We start from the raw sequence: 23,949 nt of genomic DNA, 5'->3' as shown, positions 1-23,949 counted from the left end.
ATTAAAAAACTGAATAAGATAAATGTAATAATACAGAGGAAATACCTTTAGTTTTAGTCTCTGTTCAAACGGTTTATTGAAACTGAGATGTTTACACGACTGTCAATCAATTTACACAAAATGGTGGTTGCAAAACTTCCCTTACTATAATAAAAAAAGCTAAAACTGATACTAAAACAAATAAAAACTAAACCAAAACTAAATGTAAACAATCAAACAGTCTTTGGAAGTGAAACTAAACCCAACTGAGACAAAAACTAAAAATGAAATAAAAATACAAAAGTATAACAACTCTAACGCCCATGTTTCTCAAATTATATTCTATGTGGGAAAAAAACCCTAGTTTTTGTCAGCGTGGACCAAGACTTATGCCAGGAATAAATTGGAATAATTAATACCAGTACCAACCAAAAACCGTCTATGTTTTCCCTTTAGTTAGTATTAAATTACGAGGGTCTTTGGAGGAAATTTGGGAAATAAAGTGTTAAGATTAACGTTAGTGAATGCAAAGCAGCAGTCCTGATGCACCTGGATCCTGGATCCTGCTGGGTACACGCATGGGTCAAAGGCTTTTGTTTGCATTCACACATACTGTGCTGTCAGTCTACGCTGTGAAAAACGCTGACGTTGACTGAGAAACTCGATGCTTGCGAGATGTTTTCTTTTCCGCCTCCACCTCTCGTCCTCTTCCTCCGCTGATCTCTTGGTCTCCCTCATCTCTCATGCCTCCCACGTTCTCCCCTAAACGCCCATCATTTCCCTCGGCGAGGTTATCGGGTCACCGTGTAAACAACACAGAGCTCCTCTGCTGATGGGATCACCGCACAGGAGACTGACACAGGATTACAACACCAGCTTCACCTGGACTCACCTGATCTGTGTGTGTCATAAACTACACGGCCAAAAGCATGTGGACACCAGAACATTACACCCAAATGTGACTGCTGAACAGAGGAAGTCTTACGTTTTCAAGAGCGTGTACAGTAAATACTCTATACGGACGAAAATATTCAGACACCTCTTTATTACAGAACTCAGGTGTGGTATGGGGTTGTACCTCAGGGTTTGTTCTCGGCCCCTGACTTCCAGTGAAGGGAAATCTTAATGCTTCAGCATACCAAGACATTTTGGACAATGCTATGCTTCCAACTTTGTGGCAACAGTTTGGGGAAGGCAGAAACACTTCAGAAAACACTCTGGAAAGCCTTCCCATTTTTTTTGTTCTTTTAACTGTTATTGGGAGTGCAGCTGGAGTTGCTGGGGGGCCGTTCACATGGAGAGAATCACAACAGCTGGCCAAAAGGGTTTTTTGGCTTCAGCTGAGCCACAGCTTTCAGCTCATACTGTATGGTGCCAAAAAACAAACAAACAAAACAAAAAAAAAGCAACTTTTTTGTTTTTTAAATCAACTTGATATGTTTAAAATCACAGTCTTACTCTCACTCCCTCATATTTATGTCAACCTCGAAGCATCTCTGGCAAATACTCCCTGTAAAAATTACACGTTTCACCACAGCAAGCTGCGATAATAATGATTTACACCTGCTAATTAAAAAAAAACAGCTGCTGGATGTCTGAGCACACCTGCGTTAAGCTGTGATGAGGATGATGTCAACTTCTTCACCAGGCATCTGCGTGAGTGGGCATGGAGGTGGAGGAGCTTACAGGGTGGAGCAAAATGTTAGTTATTCCTGTTTAATGTAACCCTACCAGCTCGCAAATTCAGCTGTTCAGCCTCTGACCCCAGACATGGATCCCACTGGGACTAGTGAGTCCAGTTTGTACAGTATATTAATCTCACAAGGCTGGCGCTTTGGCGAGGTACAAGGACAAAAGGGAAGTGTGTTTACAGTATAATGAAACTGGCTGACTGCGCTAACCAAAATGACTTACCAAGCTCAGCTTTAAGAAAAAGAAAGTGAGTTTTAAAACAAATTTGCAACAAGTGGAGTCGCCCCCTGCTGGCCAAGAACAAAAACGCAGTTTTAAGGCGCTTCGCATTGGCTGCACCTCACAGACCCAGAAGCTCCCTCCACATTTCATACAGTCAGTGCTCAAGACTGCCATGACATCAGCGTTGGGTGTGGTTACAGGTGGAGGAGAGCTCACGTCTGACCACGCCCATCAGCGATGCTGGGTGTCTTCTGAGGGGGAAACGAACTGGAGCAGTGAAACACGTTTTCCTGTCCAGTTCCTGTAAGTTACTCTACTCAACTGCAGCTGCATGAACTTTATCTGCACATTAGGATCACGATCATCATTCAAATCTCCAGAACATCTGATAAATGGACCCGTGAGGGGGCTGTTTTGTCAAGATTTTCAAGAAGTGAAACAATGTGGGTCTTTACGTCTGGGCAGACTTGGCCTGCTTCATATCCTTCAGATCAGTTTCCAAACGAGACAAGTCATCACATAAGCACACCAGACATCTACCTGCACTTTACCTCCTTAAGATTTAGCACTTCAGCTGACATGAAACCACTTTCCTCAGAACACTTTAACAATTCTCCAACTGATTTGGTCAGTCGCTCATACACAAACCTCTTGCTTGGCGCGGCGTTGGCCTTCCTCTCAGAAGAGACTCTCTGAAGTCAAACATCTGCCATTGTCCAGTTCAGAGACGCTGTTTGGTCAATAGAATAAAAAAATCAATATGCTGTACTATGTTGCCATTAAATTTGCAGGTGGAGTTATCAGATATCGTGGTTGAGTTTCACTTTGTCTCCGAAACCCGGTGGTGTCCAACATCTCCAATGCAGAATATCGCCCGAAAAGAGAAAACCGCTTGTTTTGTTTTTTGGTTCCCATAGCTCTTTTCACAAGCAGAGTTTTCAGTCGTTGGAAAGTACTTTTTCTCCCTCTTCTTTTCGGAGCCGAGGCTGAGCATGTCCCCATCCAACACCACCACCACCACCACCACCACGCCTGGACATTTCCTGATTTCCTCTGGCGCTGCAGCCCTGAGCCAGACAGACAAAGGAGGGGAAGCCCTGCCAAGTCTCTCCACTGCAGGCATGGCTTGTCCTTTCCTCCCTGCTCCCTCGCTCTTTCTTCATCTCTCTCGATCGTGGCGGCGTTCCCGAGGAGCTTTTGGCGATACTCCAGCATGTCTGCCGCTCTGTCTGAACCCTTCCACCCAGCCATCCACCCATATCGTCTTTTCACGGTGGAACCCCGGCTCTAATGCATCCCACTTACCCCGTCCAACCCACTTTGGGTAAATCGATCCAAACTTCTTTCAAAAAGACTCATTTATGAAAAAAATAAATAAATAAAAAATAATCACTCCAACCCAACATTTGACTCTGTACTCCTCCCATCTTAGCATTTCTTTCTGTCTCTTTAACAATAAACATAACACAACCGAATGATAAATCTTCCCCACACAACCTTTACACTCATTTTTCCCTGTTTAATGTTAAAGCGTACTGTTTGTGTGTGTCTTTTGTTCAGTGCCAGTGCAGATCTATTCATCATATGCCAAGACTCAGTGCCCTCACTTGTAGTGAAGAGGGGCAGACGGGTGCCAGCTGCCCTGACTGCCAACTTTGTGCTGCTCTCGGTCTGTTTATACACACAGCAAACTCACACAACGGTAACAATTAAATATTCAAGTCGTTAACGTGACGGAGCGACAGTTTCCTTTAGAATAAGTACAGTCAGTGCTGATGGTTATGAACTGAAGGTGCTCATATCTGACGCTTATTGCCGACGTCTTTATTCACTGTCTTCACGCATAACATTTGCATTAAAATTATAGTTTTGGGTATTGATTTTGACGGTGGATTATGTGATTACAAATGCATTTTCCGTTTTGTGTTCTTATGCAATTATTTAATAATTTACAGATGGCAGAAGACAGAAAAGGTTTCAATATTTAGAACTTGAGGGCAGCTCAAGAATCATTGCACACTTAAAAATACTGAATAATGTAGTATTGCAATACTGCAGTAAGCAGTATTTTCTGTTTTCTAGTTTCAAAGTATTAATTCATACTAGAATGTTTTCTTGTTCGAATGCATGAGATGACCAATAATACTCAATACCTGTAAAATATGTGAATATGTTAAATACATTCAGACACAGATGATAACCATAAAGCCCACACACACTGCAAATGTAAATATTTTTAAACCACAGAACTGCAAACCAGAAGTATTCATGTTTTTTAACTGTGTGTGAATCTACAATCCGGATGGCAAAAACAGTTCATCAGTTCTATAGCAGGAAACTAAAACTCTGGTGAGGTCTGTCCCGGAACAGTAAGAACACATTCATACTAAGTGAAATAAGTTAAACTCTTTGAGGTACAAAAGTAAATTAACTGGAGCCTCAGATTAGATTATTTTGTAAACTGCGGGAGTGGTCAAAAATTAACTTTCAATCTCATCTGAAAACCGCCCAAACTGAGCTGACCCTATGGTGAGGTTTATTTGTTTTTCTTTTCTGTTTCTGAGGTTAACTGTGATCCTTCAAACTCAAGAATATGTGGAGCCATCACTCATTCACCGAGTGCAAACCACGCCAACTGTCACAAAAGCCAACTTCGAGCTGTTCGACTTTCCTCGACTGCGATCGGCTACTCTCGTGTACTTTCGAAGCAGCTCGCAACTCGTTTATAACTTTATAACTGAATCTGTTCTCGACATTTATGGGACGTATTACCGCCAAAGTTAGCCTACGACAACGTAAACAACCAAATAAAACAGCAAAGTGTTATCTGACGTTATCTTTCGCAAAGTTATATCACTAACGTTAGCATGCTAAAGCTATAGCCGTGATCAGTCTTACCGGAGACCTTTATGGTCTCAGCTCGGCCGGGCAGTGCTGTCTCTGGAGTCGGCATCTGGGCTTTCGAGGCCATGTCTCCCATTCTGCTGTTGACAAAATGACGCCACACTAGACGGAGCCTTGAGGAAGAGACCATTGAAATGACAGCAGCATCGACAGGCACCTGCTGCACACTGCGGACTAGCTAGCTCATTTAGCCACACAGCTAGCTAGTTAAGCTACATAACAGCCACTTTACCTAACGTCAACACAGGGCTTGTGTAATGTTAAGGTTCCCACGTGTTACAGACCGTGACTATAAACAACACGTCACGTCCAAACACAACACGATATAAAGCATTTGTTAGTCAAGAGTCACTCGGCATACGTGCACAAATGATGACCAAGCGGTAATTATCAATTAATTAATAATGTGAGAAATTCTCAACGTCTTACTATTTTTCGTGTTGTTTTTCACTATTAAATTAACAAATCACAATCACGTGTACGCCGAATTTACCAGACGACTTCGTTATCTCTTAGTGTAGTTGATAGTACACTTTAAGGATGTGTAAGAGGAAGTAAATTAAGTAAAATAAACAATTTATTAGATTTATAAATGGAGTTTGGTATTGTTGCAGCCGCTCCAGCAGTTGAGCTAAATAATTGCAAAGACACTTTTCTATTGTATTACAGAATACACAGGCCTGTGAGACTTATTTCTGTTAATATGTCAGTAACGTTCTTAACACACCGAGATTATTGTACGTCATTTATCTTAAAATGCAAAGTTTTATCTCCTTAAGTAGTCTGCTTTCATGTGTTAAAACACTCATAATATTAAAAATGCAGTAATGGGTCCTTCTTGAAATAAAGTGGTGTGAACTGTATACTCAAAGCAATATGGGAAGAAGTGAATTGAAAAAACCCAGAGCTTTGGTTTGTCATGTCTTAACTTGTGACTTTTTCAACACCAAGTTGGCTAAGAATTTCCTTCTTTTTAATGTTGAAGTTTCCTGTGCAACCACACATCCTTCTAGTCATGATTAGCAAAGAAACCAAAACATATGGTACAAACTGTAGCAGGAAAATATAAACACGACAGGATATAGCACAAATAATGTAAAGAGGAACATTACAATAATAATGCAATCAGCCTGCACATCAGTAAAATATGCTGGAGTTTAACAATAAGAATACATGAGATTTATAAAAATGGACTGTAAATAGACTGAAAAAACTGGAATTACCCAGTCATATTGTTCAGACTAACTGGTATCGCTTATGTTAGCTTATGTGGCTGGCTGAAGAAAATGAGGTTCCATAAGATGGAAGGCACTGATTATTTCATGGTTTGTGGCTGTAATGGTGCAGTCAAATGAGTGCACCACAGCCCCATTAGTCTACTGGTTCCCAGTACGCTGGGTGGGGGGAGGGTTGGAGGTGCACAGATGATGCACCAGATGGAGGAACCCAGAAGGAACGCTGCTCATGTTGGAAAAATATTAATTTCGGCGTCTGATTATCCCTGTATGAAGGTGAGAATCATTAATAATTCAGGAAGCTTGTGCATAATTTCACTGCACCAAAGAGGAAGCGAGTTGTGGAGTGGATAGGGATACATGCTGTTTAATTTCTGTCATCTCACAGTGTTTTAGGGGGCACGTCTGCCAGTTTCTGGGTGCTTCTGCCGGTGAAATTTATCCAATCCAGGTCTTAAACGCAAACACGGCTGCAACCCTCAAATGATGGATGTAACAATGCAAACAACAAACCATAAAACCTATATGTTTTAAGACAATATTTGTTATATTTCAAACTAGTTATAGCCCGTTTGTTTTTCTCCTGTTAGGAGACTTAATTGTGACTCACATTGTCTGGACTTTAAACCTAATCTAAAATGGTTAAAGTGGGTTTTGATCTCCACTTCATTCCCTCCAACGGTCAGCAACATAACAAAGTCTGAAATGCTGACTGATAACATATTTTAATATGGATTTTTACAAATTGTTTGCACAATGTATACATTAGCAAACCTGAACTCAAACTTAAAATCAACTCAAATGATTAATTTAATGTCATTTGTTTTCCTAATGTGAGTCTGTTTTTGTGTTGCTTGTTTGGTCCCGCACGTTAGCTTAGCTTAGCAGGCTGAAAACCAGGACGTTAACCTCCACCAAAAGAGAAAAATAGGTTAATGGCTCCTTAAAACGTCCTAATTTCTTTTTGTTGAATACACAAGATACAAAATCCAAGAAAGGCAGCTTTTGTTTGTTTGGTTAAGCTAAGGTTAGGCAATCAGTGTTTTCTTCTTCCAGTGTTTGTGTCAAGCAGACTGAAAACAAGAAAAGTTAGTCTAGACCAACAGAGAAATATTTTGATTTCTATTCGATAAAAACACGAGATGCCGCATGTAAATGAGACAGCTTTTAGTTGTTGAAAAGCACTTTTAATGAAGTTAAAGGCAGACTAGCCACTTTTTTTAGCCTTTTTTTAGCATTTGTGCCTAGCCTAGCCTAGCTTAGCCTCTCTAAAGAGATTATATCAATATACTGATAAGGACTATTTGGCCAAAAGAATATGGATGCTCCATATTGGAGTGGAATGTTTTGGTGTGGAAGAACGTAACTAGCCTGAACGGACCCCTAACCAACCTCATCCAGCACCTTCAGGATGAACAGGAACACCAACTGAAAGCCATTATCACATACCATTAGAGAGTCTTGATTCATGCAGGTTTTTAAGCCTGTTTGTTGCCCTGTGGAATAAGTTGTTTGTTGAAACCATTTAGATTGGGCCGCGTTTCACTCACAGTTTGTTTGGCGAGGCATGATGCTCTCACTCTCTCTTTCCTGCCTCCATCACCAGAGGAGGAGGACGGAGCTGGAAGCTGGTGCTGAGGATGTAAAAACCATCTGACTCCCTCTCTTCAGAGGACCACCCCCTCTGCTTCTCCTCTCTCCCTCTGACTGCGCCCAACTTCTCTGCCTCCATCCATTCAGCTACTGTATCCACCTCCTGACTGCACCCAGCACACACAAAACCTGATTTTTGAGGGTTTAGGATGTCGCTTGGTTCTTGTAGACCCGTTCTTTTGGATTTGGACTATTTGTGGTTGAAGAGTTCGGAGAAAAATAACGTTTTTTGTTTTTTTGTTGTTGTTTTTTTTTTTTAATTCAGCTGCAGAAGGAGGACGGTCCGACCTCCGCATCCCCCGCAGCATCCCCCGCTTCCTCCGCATCCTCAGCATCCCTGCATGGACCTCCAGAGGAGAACACCGGGGCCGGGCGGCGCACGCAGATCAAGCCGGGGCAAAGCGTTCTGACACCGGACAAGCAGAACCTCTTACATCGGTGTGTTTAAAGGAGGTCTGGACTGCTTTCTCGCCTGCATCAAACCGTCAGTAAACGTCCGCTGAGTGTAAAAACAAAACAAAAAAAGAGAGATAAAAGAAAGAAAGAAAGCTGCGCCATTTACCCTGCACCCTGCCGCTGAGAGGTATTGTTGTTTGGTTTTTCCATACATACTTGGGCCTGCAACGTTCATTTTAATCCGATATATTTTTTTCTTTAGGCCTTGTGTTTTATTTAAAAAAAAACAAAAAAAAAACCCTCCATCCGGTCCGGATTACTTTCATCTGCGCTAAATCTGCTCCTGCAACAGCCGCAGTGTGCTGTCGTGCTCTGCGGAAGTTCTTTATTTCTGTCTCTTTGTCAGTACGAGGCTGCACACACACACACACACACACACACACACACCCAAGTCCCTCTACAAATACTGCGTAAAACTGTATTATTTCACCCTGATGGTGGTGTTTGGTGCCGGTTACGCTGTTCTAATCATACAAAACGCTACAGCCTCATTAATCACAGGCTGTGATTTATAGCGTGGGGCCCTTATGTTTTAATTCGCGTCATTTAAGATATTCGGTGTATGTACTTGAGTATTTTTAATAGACTACAGGCTCCAACACACACACACACACACACACACTCGACCCTCACAAAGGCAGCCACCCCCCCTCCCCTCCTCTGCATTTTAGCCTACATGAGCTATCTGGGTCATTAGCATTTCAGCGGTTAATGAGGCTGCAGATGGGTCCATCTCGTCCCTCTGCCGGAGAGCCGTTGAGCAGCACAGTTGCTGCTGCGGCTCCTCCATCCTCTGCAGCGACTCGAATTATAAAATGAAAATAGCAGAGGAGCATTGGTTTGAATGCATCGTGGCCTGATGTTTTCGTGGGCTGACGGGATTGTGTCCTCATGTGGGATGAGCTCCAGCAGCAGCAGCAGCAGCAGCAGCAGCAGCAGCAGCTTCCTCCCCTGCAGCTGTGTCATTAATGCAGTGCTGTATAAGAACGTGCATTATGGCTGCTGCTGCTGCTGCTGCTGCTGGATAATGGAGGATAATGCTTTAATGGTCCGCAGTGCTGCCTAAAGGACCATACCGGCGTTTTTTTTGTTTGTTTTTTGTATTCTTAAAAGCTGCAACATAATCATTTTCTTCTTCACGCCGCATTATTTTAGATTTATTTTTAAAAAAGTGTTTTCCAATCCTCCAGGAAGCCATTATTGGTTTCAATTCCTTTCAGTATGACATGAAAATCAGTTTGCAGAGACTTTACAGTTCCTTCTGTCAGGTAATAACGGACTATTATGAGTGAAATAAACCTGAAGGGAGCTCACATGATTAAAGGGATAAAATAACAAAATAATTTCTGACACACAAAACAATATTTGCTTTGTTCCTTGTGAAATGCAGGACACTCCAACATCCTCAGCTCCTGAAAATGCTGCAAACAAAGACGGAGGGGTAAAAAAAAATGGCTGAACTCATCCACCTGTGAACGAGATGACAATCAGACATTTTGGTTTGAGGGTTAAAAAAGATCAAATAAAAAGTGAGAACCATGCCCTTAAGTCTCTGCAAATTGATTTTCACTCCAGAATGAGAAATTAATGGCAAGTGGATGCTGCGTGGGGTCGGTGCAAAAAACACACTCATGACACATTTTAGGAGGAAAAAAAAAGCCTTCGTAGCAACAGCGCTGAAACATCCAAAGCGCTGGTGTTGTCCTTTAAACTGTTCACAGTGGAATATTCACTCAACACTGTTATTAATCTTTAAACCGTCAACAGAGCCAGCGGACATCAGTGCTTGGCTAGAGACTGTCCCAGCATGTAGCTTATTGTGTGGAGGTCAGCGGGACATCCTTACATCCTTGACAATTTATCACACACACACTCACACTCATACCTATGGAAAGCGTCTCTCCTGAGCTGCGTGTCTGTCTGTAGGCAGCAGGAAGTGACAGAGCGCTGCAGGAAAGCGCACACAGGCGGTCAGAGTCAAGCGTTACTGCTGAGACGCTGCTGAAATACATCATGTACTGCGAGTGAGTGCAGTCAGTAGAATCTGAGCGTCCACTGTAATCAGCATCGGAGCCATCGCTCTCAGCATTGTTCAATGGCACACGTATTTAGTGTGATTAGTGCCGTCGGTGTGTATCAGCACACGCAGTCGTGATAAATAATTAGTATAACCAGTGGTCAGTAACCTATATTTATACATTCAAATACATGTATTTTAATTGTTATTAAATGTAAGTCAGTGAACAGAGGCTGCAGGGCTGCTTTATGTGGCTTAACATGCAGACACTGTGGAAAGAGATTTCCAAACTCATTATATTCTTAGAAGGAATGCAGTTAATAGGTTTGGAACACATCTTCTGTTTTATCTCGCCATGCTTTTGGCATTAAACAAACAAACAAACAAAAAAAAACTGGATAAAGTGAAACCGACTTGGACGAGGCCTGCTGAAGCTGAACACACAGGTATAAATTTGTGCTGGAAGAAGTGGGATCGAGTGGAATTGTTCGAATGCAAAAGAAAAGCTAAAATGAGACGGAGTTGTACAGGGCAGAACAACATGGCCAAAACGCAGACGAAAAATGAGGTGAGGAGTGACACAGTGAGACAGTTTAGGGCGCATTGTGGCGTGGAAACAGGCAGAGGAACGCGGGTCCTCTCTCCTCGTGTTCACAGCGGACCTTGATTTAAATGTCCATACAATTAAGGCACGCGGTGAATGCCAAGAGAGTGGCTGAAAATCAACAGTGAGCTCAGTGAACGGAGGGCGTTCAGGTGACGTAAGACAGTTAAAGTGAAGGTCCACAAGACTCAGCTAAAAACGACTAAAAACGTAAGTGCAGTTCTGAATCAGCAGCACGGCTTTATTCAACTGAGATGGCAGATTTCTGTAACTGAGAAGCATCATGGCTGAAAACTGAAGCTGAAAGTGCAGGAGCTTAATGCAGTATCACTAATGACCAGTAGATGGCGATCCAAAAGCCCCGAGACTAAATTTAACCCTTTTTAAAACCAGAGGGAGTATTTAGTGGATCAGCAGGCTTTTTCAGTTGACATGTTTTCCACTCGGTTCAGCCCACCTGGGACATTCCTGTTCCTGTACAGTTCAAAGATACCATAAAGCAGAACTGAAGCCAAACTCCAGGCCCAACCCCACCACGGAGACAGACAGTGTCGAGTTTGGTTGGCTAATCGAGGAATAATTTTGTACTATTTGTTTGTGATGTAAAGTGAATCTACAGAGATGTTAAATTTTAAATCTTCTTAATACAGTGTAGTTAATAAAGTATCTCCACATTTGCTTTTAATCGAGCCACTTCAAAATGGGGAAAACAACAGAAATGCACAGTAAAGAAAAAGTATCTCTCATAACGTGAAAGCCTAAAATGTTGTTTTCACCAACTCTTCCATCACCACCATCGCTGTTTGTGTTTCTGCTCTGTTGCGTCTCACTTGCATCACCCTCCCTGGATCCTAAATCACCAAAATGGAAAATCTTCTCGTGTTTGCAGTCTTGAAGAAAGCCTGACTCGCAGGACTGTCCGACATGCAGAGCCAGCCAACGTCCTCACTGCCGTGTCTGATTAATTAAGATTTTAGATGAGCTTTGAAAGTTAAATTAGAAGTAATAACAGAATAGAGCAGAAGGGTGTGAGCACAGCAAGAGCTTTCACCAGCAGCTCAATCAAAATCACGCGGATGGAAATATGGATTCACTGATGAAAAACAAAGTGGGGCAGAATTCCAAAAAACAACATGTACGAGTTTCTTCTTCTTCTTCTTCTTCTTGTGTCTCGTTTTAATTTCCTGTCTGTCTGCGTGGGTCCACATTGGCTTGCTTTGCATCAGTGGCACGAGATGATGATTTACCAAACTGTAAAGTCACATCAGACTGAATCATCATGGCTCTGATGTGCAGAGAGAGCCAGCAAACAGAACAAAACAGCAGAATTACAAACAAAAGCAAGTCTCGCCCTCAACTCCTTGAATCCTGTCAGCAAAAGGCACATTTTTTTTGGAAGAGAAAACAAAACACTGACCTCCTGTGACATATCTGTAATGTGAATCTGAAACACTCATGTGTGGCCTGGATTCAGTATGCAGTCTCTCCTGGGCTCAGCTCTGTAGGTGAGTATGTTCGCTTTCGGGAGACACGGAGCCGACGGCAGGGCAGGAAGTCTCCTGAGTTATCACTTACTAATGCATTTTCCCCCAAACACGCAGGCTTTTATATTGATTACGGATGTACAGCCGCTCTGCTGGGAAAGGAGGAGGTATGCATTCTGTAAGCTGTGCAGCAATAATGAGGGAGGGCAGGACTTCATGCCAGACTTTTGGTTTTGCAGACTGCGTTTGAATTTTGTAAATCACATGCTGTCATCTGTTTTACGTGTGCCTCACATAGAACTGACCCATGAATCTGTAAAGCGCTATGATCTGTGCAGCAGACTGCTTTCATCACTCGAATCTAAGGGTTTTGGGGCGGAGGTTACAAAAAAAAGGTATTTTTCAGCAGCTCACTAGAACATCTGCAAATTGTCTTGAAACGTCCTAGAATGAATTTTAAAACATTTATTGGTGTTTCCCATGAACCAGTGGGAACATTTAGTGCATTAACCGTCACTTTTGTAAAGCATAATTATAAGATGTAAAGCCTGATGTCTGGAACACAGCAAGCAGAAGATTATGGTCTACTAATTTCATCCTTTAAGTAAATTATATTAGATTGCTCCAACACGATGGCATGCCCTCATTTTATTCAATTAAATATGAGCAGGCTGATCAATGTGCTGCATTTCCCCCACTTTAACCTGATCATGATTTATTGATTATGGAGGAAAACTTGAACGATCAAAGGAGAAATTAAATTAGCTACACTTTCAAATGAAGTATGGGACCTAAGCTGTGAATTGATAATGTACACTTGTATATTTTCTCAATGACTTCTTGTATAACAATGTATTATAAATGAAATGGAATAAAAAAAATTAGTTAACAATTTCCTTGGTTGCTTTTTGTCTTTCTTCCTCTTCTTCTTGTTTCACAGACTGTGAATATTAAATCTATGCATAGTGAGAAGTTGTTGAATATTAATAAAATACCAAAAGGTGCAGAGGAGCATAATCCTACTGGGTTATGTAGCTTCAGACGGATGTATACGTACAACTACACCCGTCAGATCCAATCAGCAGCAGCTCTCAGCTGTCAATCATGATGTTTCAGTCCCTTTTCATACCATCGAATCACTAATCATAAATGAATAAACCACACTTATCAGAAAAATTAACTCTTGAACATACATCAGAAGATAAGAGCTACCTAAAATGACAGAAACCGTCTTTAGGAGAAATAAATTTGACGTGTACTTTGAGTTTTGGCTCATGTCCCATCTGCTAACATGGAGGGGGAGGGGCTTATGAGCTGTACTGCAGCCAGCCACCAGGGGGCCATCCAGATGTTTTGGCTTCACTTTTAGGGTGCCTTCATGTTGTCTATCATCACTTGATTCTCCTAACAAAGTGACGAGGTGGTTTACCTTTATTAACATCTGAACAACAAACACCAAGAAGAGCAAAACGGACACAACCAAACAGGACTAAAAGCAGCGTTTAGAAAATGCTTGAAAAATAGCTTTTATTTTAACTTTACTATTTAAACTATTAAACAACATACATCTCATGTCACACACACGGTGAAGGCAATGCCAGAGAAACCGGCTTCTCTAACACACATACATGAAGACAGCAGCTCGTTTAAGACCGCACACATTAAGTAGTCCCTCTAAGCGTAAGAGTTCCACGGATGAAGAATTTCAAAGCTCGCAGCAAAGATAAAAAAGTGTAACAACACGAGAGACAGTGGATGAAGTGTGTGTGTGTGTGTGTGTGTGTGTGTGTGTGTGTGTGCTGGTGTTACTGGAAGGAGAATCCAGAAGCCGGCAGGCTGCCACACCACTGGCTGATGAAATTGAGGACATCCTGACACTCTGGACTGTGAGTGGTCTGCAGGGGAAGATTGACACACACAACAACCAATCACGAAAAAGAAGATGTCAGCGCTACAGATGCAGAGCGTAAAGGTGTGTGTGTTTCGTCTAAGTGTGACATAACGATAATAACAACGCTGCTATTAGTCAACTCTGCTGATTCACTGAAAATCACAGATGATGAGAGAGAAGATGATGAAACTCAGTGAAACGAGTTTGGTGTTTTTAAGCGAGACATCAGGCTGTTTCATTTGCGTGTGTGCGTGTGTGTGGGGGTGTGTGACAGCGTCATCAAAGCTTGTGAATCAGTTGTGTCTGTCAGTTTAATGATGTGTGGTGAAGTCAACATGTGGGAGACTGTGATTCTAAACATCAGCCTTCATGCTGAAAACATAAAACTGTAAAAGTAAAGTTTGAACTGTTTTCTACAGGACTGCAGCTAATGTTTGTTAATCAATCTGTAATCATCACGACCACCAAGAACCCAAAATGACATCTTCACAGCCAACAGTCCAAACCTCAAAATAATAAAATAAATAAATAAAATGAAGGGAAAAGCAGAACATCACCACATTTGTGAATCCCGATTTTTTCTCTGAACTTTATAGAACTGCAGTGTTTTGGCGTAGAAACCCAGCTGTCACCCTGTCTGTTCTCACCTTTGTGGCCATGAGGAATTTGTTCCAGTCCTCCTTGTTGGCTGCTTTCCCCACAGGCGAGAGCTCGACCTTATTCCTCAGCACCGGGTAGCCTGGAGGCAGGGACGCCACAGAGTTCAGGGTGTACTCACTCACATACCGGGACATCAAGACTAGCAGCCAAGTGATGGCAAACGTTGTGACGCCTGAAGTTTTTAAACTGCAAACTAGCATATGTGTATTTGGGCTGAGGAACTGAGATTAATATTTGATGCAGACACACTGAGTATAGTCCTGAACCCAGTGAAAACCAGGCTCAACGGGCATAACGCAGCGCCGGACAGCCAAATCTCTAAATGTAATATTACAGCCAGGGCAAAGTACAAAAACCTTATTAAGTGACGAAGGGATGATATAACATCTTCAAACTTTCAATATATCCGCAAAGAATATCAACTCTTTCGATAAAAAAGTTTCAATATAATTGAAAAAAACCTGTCCTAGAGGAAAATATACTGTCAAACTACCTTAAAAAACTGCTTTTTCAGGTTTGAAGCTATATTTAGCCAGAGCTGCGGCACTTTTTTGACTTTTAAATGTGACAGAGGTGTACTGACGCCACAGAGAATCAAAGTTTGGTTCCAAGCCAACGACCACTGGAGGAGATATTAATATGTGTTACCTGTGAGGACACAAGGCAGAGAGCGAAGGCCGGTGCTGACGGCTACCAGCGAGGCCTCATACGTGTTCCTCTCGTCACGCGGCAGCACCTGCTCCAACCGACTGTCCATGGACACCATCAGCACCCAGTCACGGATCTGCTCGCGCTGGCCGTCCTGTTACAGAAACACACAATCCTCTTCAGCTTCGGCCCATGCGGCGCTATTTGCCTTCCGCTCGCTTTGCGTGATCACGTCTGATCAATCGGTAACTGAACTCTTTGTGCATTGATACTGGCTTCATTCATTGGTGTGACCACTGAGTGTCCAGTGGGATATTTAAGCGCCTGATGGGTGGATGGATGTCTTACAGTGACGCAGAGTTTGGTGGGAACTGGAACCTCAAAGGGAATGTCGGTGTCCAGGAAGTCAGAGTGGTCCAGGGCGTCCAGGGTGCCCTCGTCAAACGCCTCCACACAGAATTCAACCAATCACAAGTGAAAAAGAAAAAGATTTAAAAAAACAGATTAAAACAGATTTCAGATTGCTAAACGGACAAGATTCATTGCGGATTTAATCATATTTCTGTTCATAATAAACTTTTTTGACTGGCTGTTGATTTGCAAACAGAAAACCTCATTTAGAGTCAAACAACCCAATGATGTTGGGAGGGATTCCTGATCTTCACAACTAGGATTTTTTTGGAACTTTTTAAGTGCAGTGTTGACTTCAGATGATAGCATTTGATCGTGTCCAGTCCTACAGTCGAGCTGTGACAGTTTACTCACGTCACACAGATCCAGGAAGTGATTGAGGAAGATGAAGGCCATGTTCTCCCAGCCGACAGCCTGTTTCAAACGAGATGCATACAGTTCATCTGGTACACATGTTCACGTATCAGTCGGAGCAGCTGGGTTGGTTTGTTTCTTGACATTCATTAAGATTAACAGATGGAATTTACTGGGATTACTCTGGGGAAAAAAATTAATTCTAGGTTTGCTTCTAGTCATGGAAGTCCTGGAATATATCATGACATTTTAAGGACAGTGAGGGATTCCTTTTTTAGGGAATATCTGTGAGTTTTAAGGACTGGAATTTAGCAGGGTTTTCACAAACGGGAACTTTTCCAGGCACCACACAGACAGCTGAGCGCAGATGAGAATCAGATCTAAATATAAAGAAGAGCTTGTGTGTCTTCCTCTCTCTCAGTGGTGGACCCACCTTGCAGGCCAGACCAGCCTCGTAGAAAGCCTTGTCTGCAGGAATGAGCTCAGTGTGACGCAGCAGAGACACGGACAGCTTGGCTGCTATGGTGATCTGAAAATTAAACAGCAGCAGAGGAAAAAGAAACTTTGATTTTAAAATTAGTAACTAAACAAGTCTGCCGTCAACCTGTCGCCCACCAGATGTGGAGGGGAAAGCAGACAGTGGAGCTCGGACATTAAAAAGCTCAGCTGTCTATCACAGATCTGACTTTGTGTTGGGTAAAAATAAAAGTTTATGCAATGTTTTGCGTACCAGCTGCTCGACTCCGTTGGCGGCGGATCGCGTGGCGTAGTAGTGAGCGATTAGCAGCATCTGTTCAAAGTCTTCATGAGCTGGAGAGTTGGCCTCAGCCGATTTGGACATGTTCTCACACTGAAATTATTAAAAATATACAGATGTCACACAAAGGGGAATTACATGAGAACGAACAAGCAGCCGGTTTGTCTTTATGCACTATGCTGGTCTGAAATAGACACTGTGTTGTGATCTACCAGCTGCAGCTGGAAGCCACGAAGGTCGGCCCACATTCGGTACGATTCTGGTCCATCTGTGTCAGGGAGGTTAATCAGGTCCAGGAACAGGCGCTTGTAGATGTTAAAGTTCTGAAAGTAAAAAAACAACAACAAAAAAAACAAAACAAAAAGGCAGATTTTAATTCTACAAACACAGAGAACTGACGAGTCTTAGGCCAAAAAGTACACGTCAGAATGCTTTTGGAGCATCAAGTATGGACAGTAAAAATCTTTATTTCACAAAGCAGCATGTACATCAATGTCTGCTCTGCATGTTTGTGAGAAAAGTCCTAAAAGGCTTGTCTGACACTCTGAAGTATACTACATAAACAAAAGTATCCAGACACCCCTTCTTTATGCTGTTCCTCAGGGTTTGGGCTCGGCCCCTGACTTCCAGTGAAGGGAAATCTTAATGCTTCAGCATACCAAGACATTTTGGACAATGCTATGCTTCCAACTTTGTGGCAACAGTTTGTTGAAGGCCCTTTTCTATTCCAGCATGACTGTGCCCCAGTGCACAAAGCAAAGCTCCATAAAGACATGGTTGGATGATTTTGGTGTGGAAGAACTTGACTGGCCCACACAGAGCCCTGACCTCAACCCCATCCAACACCTTTGGGATGAACTGGAACGGAGATTGTGAGCCAGGCCTTTTGGTCCAACATCAGTGTGTGACCTCACAAATGCTCTACTGCATGAATGTGCACAAATTCCCACAGAAACACTCAACTAAAGTCTCTGTTGGTGCAATGGTCAGGTGTCCCAATACTTTTGTTTATATAGTGTATATGCTGCTTTCACTGAGTGTAAAGACGCTAAATGAATTGGAGCAGAAGTGTGTTAAAGTGTGTATTCCGTACCTGAGGGTTCGGCGGCGCTCCGTGCTGTATGTAGAGCTGCAGAGCCTTCAGAGCTTCTTCCTCCTTGATGAGGTGTGTGGCGTACAGAGCGACATACTTATGGAGGATCTTAAAGTTCTGACAAAACACAGCAGGGATAATGAGGAGCACTGTTTTCATGATCCGAACCCCCCAAATACATGATATTACCTAACCGTAAAAGAAATACAGTCTGTCAACACAGTTCACACCTTTCACAAGAGCATAAGGCTGACTGTGGATTTAGTACCTGTTTAGACGCTGTGTCCAGACATTTGTCCCACTGGCCTCTCTCTGCATACATGTCCAGGGCTGCCATGACATCTACACCCACCAGCTGACCAGATACACACATTCATAGAAAACAGCTTCATGAACGACAACGTGAAGCCTCGTATCAGACCATTTGAAGTACTTAGGCCGTGTTGTGTGGCTCAGTGAATTTTTCTACAGGATGAAAATGGGTGAATGTTTCTGTTTCTTTTAGACATATTTCAGATTTCCTGTGCAATATGATGACTTCCCAGCAGCAATTCATCCAGTCCTCATGGATCTGACTGAGCAAACAATGCCTCATATTATGTTGATGGTGGACTTTGTCCCAGTCAGGCCCAAACCTACAGCATTAGACACAGTATGTAACAGAGGGTGTAGTTGTACGTACGGAGTCCACTTTGCCTTGGTTCTTAAGGTGCTCTTTGTATTTCTGGTCCACATAGTCCTCGTACCTGCCAAAGATCAGAGTAAAGACGTTAAAAGGTAACTCAATTTGGTGTCAATCCAAAGTGGTCGTCTTATATGCATAATGTGATGCGTCTCAGTCTGGTAACTGGAGAGGGTCCAGATCTTCTCGTCATGCCAGATGGCTGAAAGATGTAATAGAAGTCCAAATTCTGCAAGGTACAAAAACCCTGCTTGGATTATTTTGAAGGAATATTAATAACTGGGAGGACCAATCCTGGAGGTCACATCGGGGATTGGTCCAGTCTTATCTGTCTGTAATATCAGTAGCACCAGAGTTGTAGCTCTGTGCTGTGTGAGGTTTGTCTGTTTAACATATAAATTCTTATCTTCAAACCCACAAGAGGATGTTGGGAAAGGTCATAGGTGGTTTCCTTGTGTGTGTGTGTGTGTGTGTGTGTGCGTGTGTGTGTCTTTAAACCTCGGCTCCAGCTCCTTGGCGACTCTCTTGGCTTTGTTCCACTCCTCGCCCTCAATAAAGACGTCGATTGCCTCTTTGATAAGCTCCATGCTCAGGTAGAGCTCAGCGGCCTTAAACACATGAGCACACACACGGCAACAGGACACACTGAGCAAATTAAAAACACTTGTATGATGATGGCTATAAAACTGACTCCGCCAACAGGTTAAAAGGGTTTGCGTGTGTGTGCGTTCACTCACTTGGTTGTACTTCCTCAGTTGTGTCAGTCGTGGTCCGACCACCTGGATCACCTCCACCGCTCGATCTGCACTGAGGAACTTGATGGACAGCTCTGCTGCCTGGAAACACACACAGAGACATACTTCAGGTCCAAGTGACAACTTCCTGGGCTAAAAAATTAAGCCAATGTTCCCAAGTTCCAAAACTTGCAGTTCCTCAAATGGCCACTTGAGGCAATTGAGTCAATCCTCATACCCTTTTATATTAAAATGCAAAACTTTACAGGAGAAATTAACATGCCTTTTTCAGAATTAGGGCAAAAACCACAATATTTTGTGCATGGAAACTTAGCCATTGTTGGCTTTTATTGGTTAACAGTCTATTTACTATTAGATTTAATGAAAGTAACCACAGTCTGCACTGATGTTTTACACTGCAGAGCAGCTGAGGGTTCGTCGTTGAAAACAAGTAATTGAAATAGAATCTAATGTGCATATTCAGGCTCTCTACAGGAAGAAACATATTGATTCTTTTGACCCTGTGACCTTTCCTTGAACACCACAGGGAGACCAAACGTTCAATTCTCAAACAAGAACACACCATCTGTCTTTCTTCTCCTCACTTTGGTTAATCAAACTCCCAAAAGGAAAAAAAAAACAAAAGAAACACCTATTGATCTGTGAGACCCTGTGACCTCTCCTCTCTTTCATGGACAGCATCAGACCAGCAATTCAAATTTCAAATGATCTAATCTCCATAGCATTTCAGGCACAGAATGAAACCTGTTGACGCTGGTGATGCGGTGACCTTTTGCCTTAAGAAAAATGTTGGTTATGGTTATACACTTAATTTATCATCCATTCACTGCAGTGCTGAATGTGGAAGCAGCCAATTGGTGTAATTTCATGCTTGTTATTTTTTGGTTAGAGACACTGAATAATTGATTATCAATGCAAAAAGTTCAGCCATTAATTTTCAGGTCCGTATGACAAGAAATGGAACTGTATGTGAGCTGATGTATTTATTCACCTTCATCCAGCACTTCTCCATCAGGGCGGTGCTGGAGTCGTCCTTCACCTTCAGGTAACACTCCACGGCCCGGGAGTACTCACCTGACTGCTCCCACTCCCTGGCCTGTTCCAGCAGGCCCTCCACCCCCCTGAAACACACACACACACACACACTTAAAATTTCAATCACAGCAATTCAGTGACAGAAGAAAGCAGGAGATGATGATAAATAAATACATAATTGTCTCGTTCAGTACCTCTCATTCAGTCTATCCAACAGCAAACAAATTCATTCAGTGTTCCCACTTGTGGCTATAATGCAAAATATCTGCACATTAACACAAGCCTGACTTTCAAAAGGAATTAATGCTTATGTTATGTTATGTTGGGCAAACCCATTCAAACCCAGTTCTCTCTGTCTGGATTACACTGCACACTTTCATATTATCATAGCAGGAATCATGTGCATAGGTCACCCTTTTTAATCACGAAGGTTTTTTATTTCCTTTCCTCTTTCTTGCTCTTGATCTCTGTCACTTTCCTTTCCCTGCTTTTCATTATCGTTAAAGTTGCTCACATCTGTTAGCAAACTGAAGGTCGATCGCGGTTTGCAGACACCATATGAGAAATGGGAGCCTGAGATGTAAACTCTGCAGGAATAATTCAGTGTTTTCTCACTTTAAGCCTCCTCCTCGTTCGTCTCCACTGGCAACTTTTGATGTTTTCTCCCATAAGTCATTAAAGAGGGAGAAGCGATGGGAGGAGGATAAGAGCTGCATGCTGCTGGTCTGCAGGCTAACTAATGAGCAATTCCTTGTTGGTAGTTTCAATTTGGGATAACACACAAGCTGCGTTTTAATAAAGCATCAAACTGACTCTTCGCGCATAGATGATACTGCTGGGTGAATGGCTGCTCCCCTCAAGACTTTCAAGGGGTTTCTTAATAATGTAACAAACCGACAGGTCAACAAAATCTAATAGAAAACTCTTAAAACAATGTCCCACAGACACCAAACCCCTCATGTATGAGTCAAGGCCTCTGCTGCTGCTACTGATGTAACCGTAACAACATGGAGCATCAGCGGCTGCTTTTCTTTTTATTTAAGCATGAAGCCATCACAGATTTTACCGTGTGATGTGTGGGAAACGTTTCTTTCTTTTTGGTCTCAATCTCACCGGATTCCCTTCTTGGAGGTCTCCCTCTCGTACTCCTCTTGGAGCATGGAGAGCTTGTTGGGGAGGTACTCCTTACAGATGCGTATGGCATCGCTCCACATGTCTGCTTCCTGATAAACACAAACAACAAACACAGAATATGTGAAAGGACAATAATAATAAGTGAGGATGATTTGTAAGGTTCAGCTAAGTAGATATTCAGTAAAACAAAGAAATTGTAGTTTTTTTTGCAGCTCTTTTCTTGCTATTTTTTCTGAAGCCAGTTTGGCTCACCTTGTAATATTTGACAGCGAGTTCGGGTCTCTGTGCTCGGAGCAGGAAGGCTTCAGCCTTCTGGAAATCTTTCTGTTCAAAGGAGAACTTGGCCTGGCCGACCAGAACCTCAGACACACTCTCTGGATCGTGGCCCTCAGCCACCCGCTGTGCACTGGCCCAGTCTTTGTTGTGGACGTACCTAAAGCAGTTCAAACACACACACACACACATCTTTTTTATTAGGAGCCAAAATCCTTTGTGTAGAAATGGAACATGAAAACAAGTGAGGAAATCCTCACAGTGGAGAAGCTGGTATTTTCACATGACGAGTGAGTTAAACAATTATCAGAAAAAGCTTCTTAATTGATTTGACTCAAATGGCTGACTGTAAACGTCCCCTTAACTCTAACAGCTCCTGATGATCTGACACTGAGCTGCATGTGTTGGCCTGGTCATCATATCCTGCACTCACATGAACACGGCTTCTTTCGGTTTTCCTGCTTTGATGAACTCAAGCTCAGCCTCGGGAAACTTGCCCTGGAGACAAAACAGAATGTCAGGATTAGAGCTCTTTACTGTACGTGATATGACATCTAAACAATTCACAGTGACAGTGGAAACTCGGTGTAAAGCAGAACAGTAGAAAATTTGAATTTTTCCAGGACTGATAACTAGAAGAGTAAGTTGGACTGACTGAAAAGGAATCAGGCTGGATTTAGAGGAAGGACACACTCAGAAAGCTGACAGTCACGTTTTAGAAGTTAGATCAACTGAAGGAAAACTCATATTTTTTGGAGCTTCCTCTTATTTTTCTTTGAGACTACTGGTTGTAAGTGCTGCAGATTGTAAAAACTGTTCGGTATGTGAAGGAATTAAATGAATTTCCTGTAGGCTGTAAGTCTGCCCAACAGCGGGTTTTGTAGCAGGCATTAATTTATTAATTAATTAATCAGATTTACCTCGTCCTCCAGGTACATGGCATGTTTCAGGTGGATGTCAGGAATCTTTTCCTTAAGTGCAATACGAGCCAAATCAAAGGCGAAGTCAAATGAGCTGAGGAATAAAGAAAAAGCAAGAAACCAAGTCAGGTTTTACGATGTAATTAGTAAATAAAACACCGATGCATGTGAATAGATAAGAATCTCTGCGTATGCCAGCTTCAAGTGTTGCGGTGCAGCTCACAAGTTATTCGAAGCACATTCAATGGCGTATTCCAGGAGGCCAAACTTGTTGAGAAGCTTGACGGCCGCCTCTCCTCCGAGGCTCCTGGCCCACAGGTAGGCCACCTGCTTCTGGGCACCGGCACCTCCGTGGCTTTTAGCCACCTGGCACACACACACACATATATGTGTAAATATATACCTCTATAGGAGCCCTGCAGCAGGTTCTCTTATCACAGTTAATCCCAGAGAAAAACATCTGATAGAAGCTATAAAGTTGCACTGTGCTCCCAAAACAACAGTAGCAATAAACACTATCAACAGGGGGGCACACATAATAACGCTACGCCCATGAAGTCTAATCGGTCAGTGAAGTGGATATATGTCCTCTTGATTAGCATTTATAAGAAGTGATAAATGGTTAATAACACATTATAATGTAGTTCCACACAACTATAGAGAACATTTTAACGTTTACTGTCTTAGTTTTCCCCAACAACAAATCAGACTGCATGATGCAGTAAAGCTACTGTGAACGCATGTTGGATGGAACAAGCTTTTAGGCTTTAAAATGTGAAATTACAGTTTGGATATTTGAAGAAGAAACTCTACATATATTTGGAGATTTAATGGGATTAACAAGCCAACAACATAACAAATGTGACCGTATCTACCCTGTATGCGTCCTCCCACATATCATTGACTCTGTACATGTGGACTGCAGCTTTCCACTCTTCAGCCTCCATGAAGTGGTACTCTGCCTCAGAGAACCTGGACTCAGCCTCCAACTCCTACAAGGAACATTTATATTATACATAACATGCAATATCAGTACATGAATAGCAGCACTGATTAGAGATGATAGAAGTTAAAGTACAATGTGTGTTCC

At 42.4% G+C, this 23,949-nt stretch overlaps 2 protein-coding genes across 3 annotated transcripts in view; both read right to left on the bottom strand.

Moving 5' to 3' along the window:
* msra (methionine sulfoxide reductase A) overlaps positions 1-5,059 on the bottom strand; it is a 34,472-nt gene extending 29,413 nt beyond the window's left edge. The window contains exon 1 of the mRNA XM_046372827.1: positions 4,792-5,059. Within this exon, the coding sequence (XP_046228783.1) occupies positions 4,792-4,927 (136 nt within the window). The 5' untranslated portion in view covers positions 4,928-5,059. The remainder of the gene's footprint in view (positions 1-4,791) is intronic.
* A 3,088-nt stretch (positions 5,060-8,147) lies between these two features.
* The window catches only part of ift172 (intraflagellar transport 172), a 34,307-nt gene continuing 18,505 nt past the window's right edge, over positions 8,148-23,949 (bottom strand). The window contains exons 29-49 of one of the 2 annotated variants that reach the window (XM_046372703.1): positions 23,735-23,851; positions 23,083-23,225; positions 22,860-22,953; positions 22,373-22,437; positions 21,919-22,099; positions 21,646-21,755; positions 20,489-20,618; positions 19,480-19,578; positions 19,241-19,350; positions 18,743-18,806; positions 18,329-18,415; positions 18,061-18,177; positions 17,180-17,290; positions 16,941-17,060; positions 16,644-16,739; positions 16,211-16,270; positions 15,794-15,892; positions 15,446-15,599; positions 14,785-14,876; positions 14,056-14,141; positions 8,148-8,184 (exon numbers count right to left, since the gene is read on the bottom strand). In XM_046372703.1, the coding sequence (XP_046228659.1) occupies positions 8,163-8,184; positions 14,056-14,141; positions 14,785-14,876; positions 15,446-15,599; positions 15,794-15,892; positions 16,211-16,270; positions 16,644-16,739; positions 16,941-17,060; positions 17,180-17,290; positions 18,061-18,177; positions 18,329-18,415; positions 18,743-18,806; positions 19,241-19,350; positions 19,480-19,578; positions 20,489-20,618; positions 21,646-21,755; positions 21,919-22,099; positions 22,373-22,437; positions 22,860-22,953; positions 23,083-23,225; positions 23,735-23,851 (2,157 nt within the window). In that variant the 3' untranslated portion in view covers positions 8,148-8,162. Of the gene's footprint in view, positions 8,185-13,759; positions 14,142-14,784; positions 14,877-15,445; positions 15,600-15,793; positions 15,893-16,210; positions 16,271-16,643; positions 16,740-16,940; positions 17,061-17,179; positions 17,291-18,060; positions 18,178-18,328; positions 18,416-18,742; positions 18,807-19,240; positions 19,351-19,479; positions 19,579-20,488; positions 20,619-21,645; positions 21,756-21,918; positions 22,100-22,372; positions 22,438-22,859; positions 22,954-23,082; positions 23,226-23,734; positions 23,852-23,949 lie in introns of those variants that run through there. The other variant, XM_046372704.1, reaches the window with a different exon arrangement.

Source organism: Scatophagus argus, chromosome 19 (assembly GCF_020382885.2).
Source record: "Scatophagus argus isolate fScaArg1 chromosome 19, fScaArg1.pri, whole genome shotgun sequence".
Lineage (NCBI taxonomy): Eukaryota > Metazoa > Chordata > Actinopteri > Scatophagidae > Scatophagus > Scatophagus argus.
The sequence above is the reverse complement of the archived record's forward strand: the minus strand, read 5'-3'. Positions and strand labels throughout refer to the sequence as shown.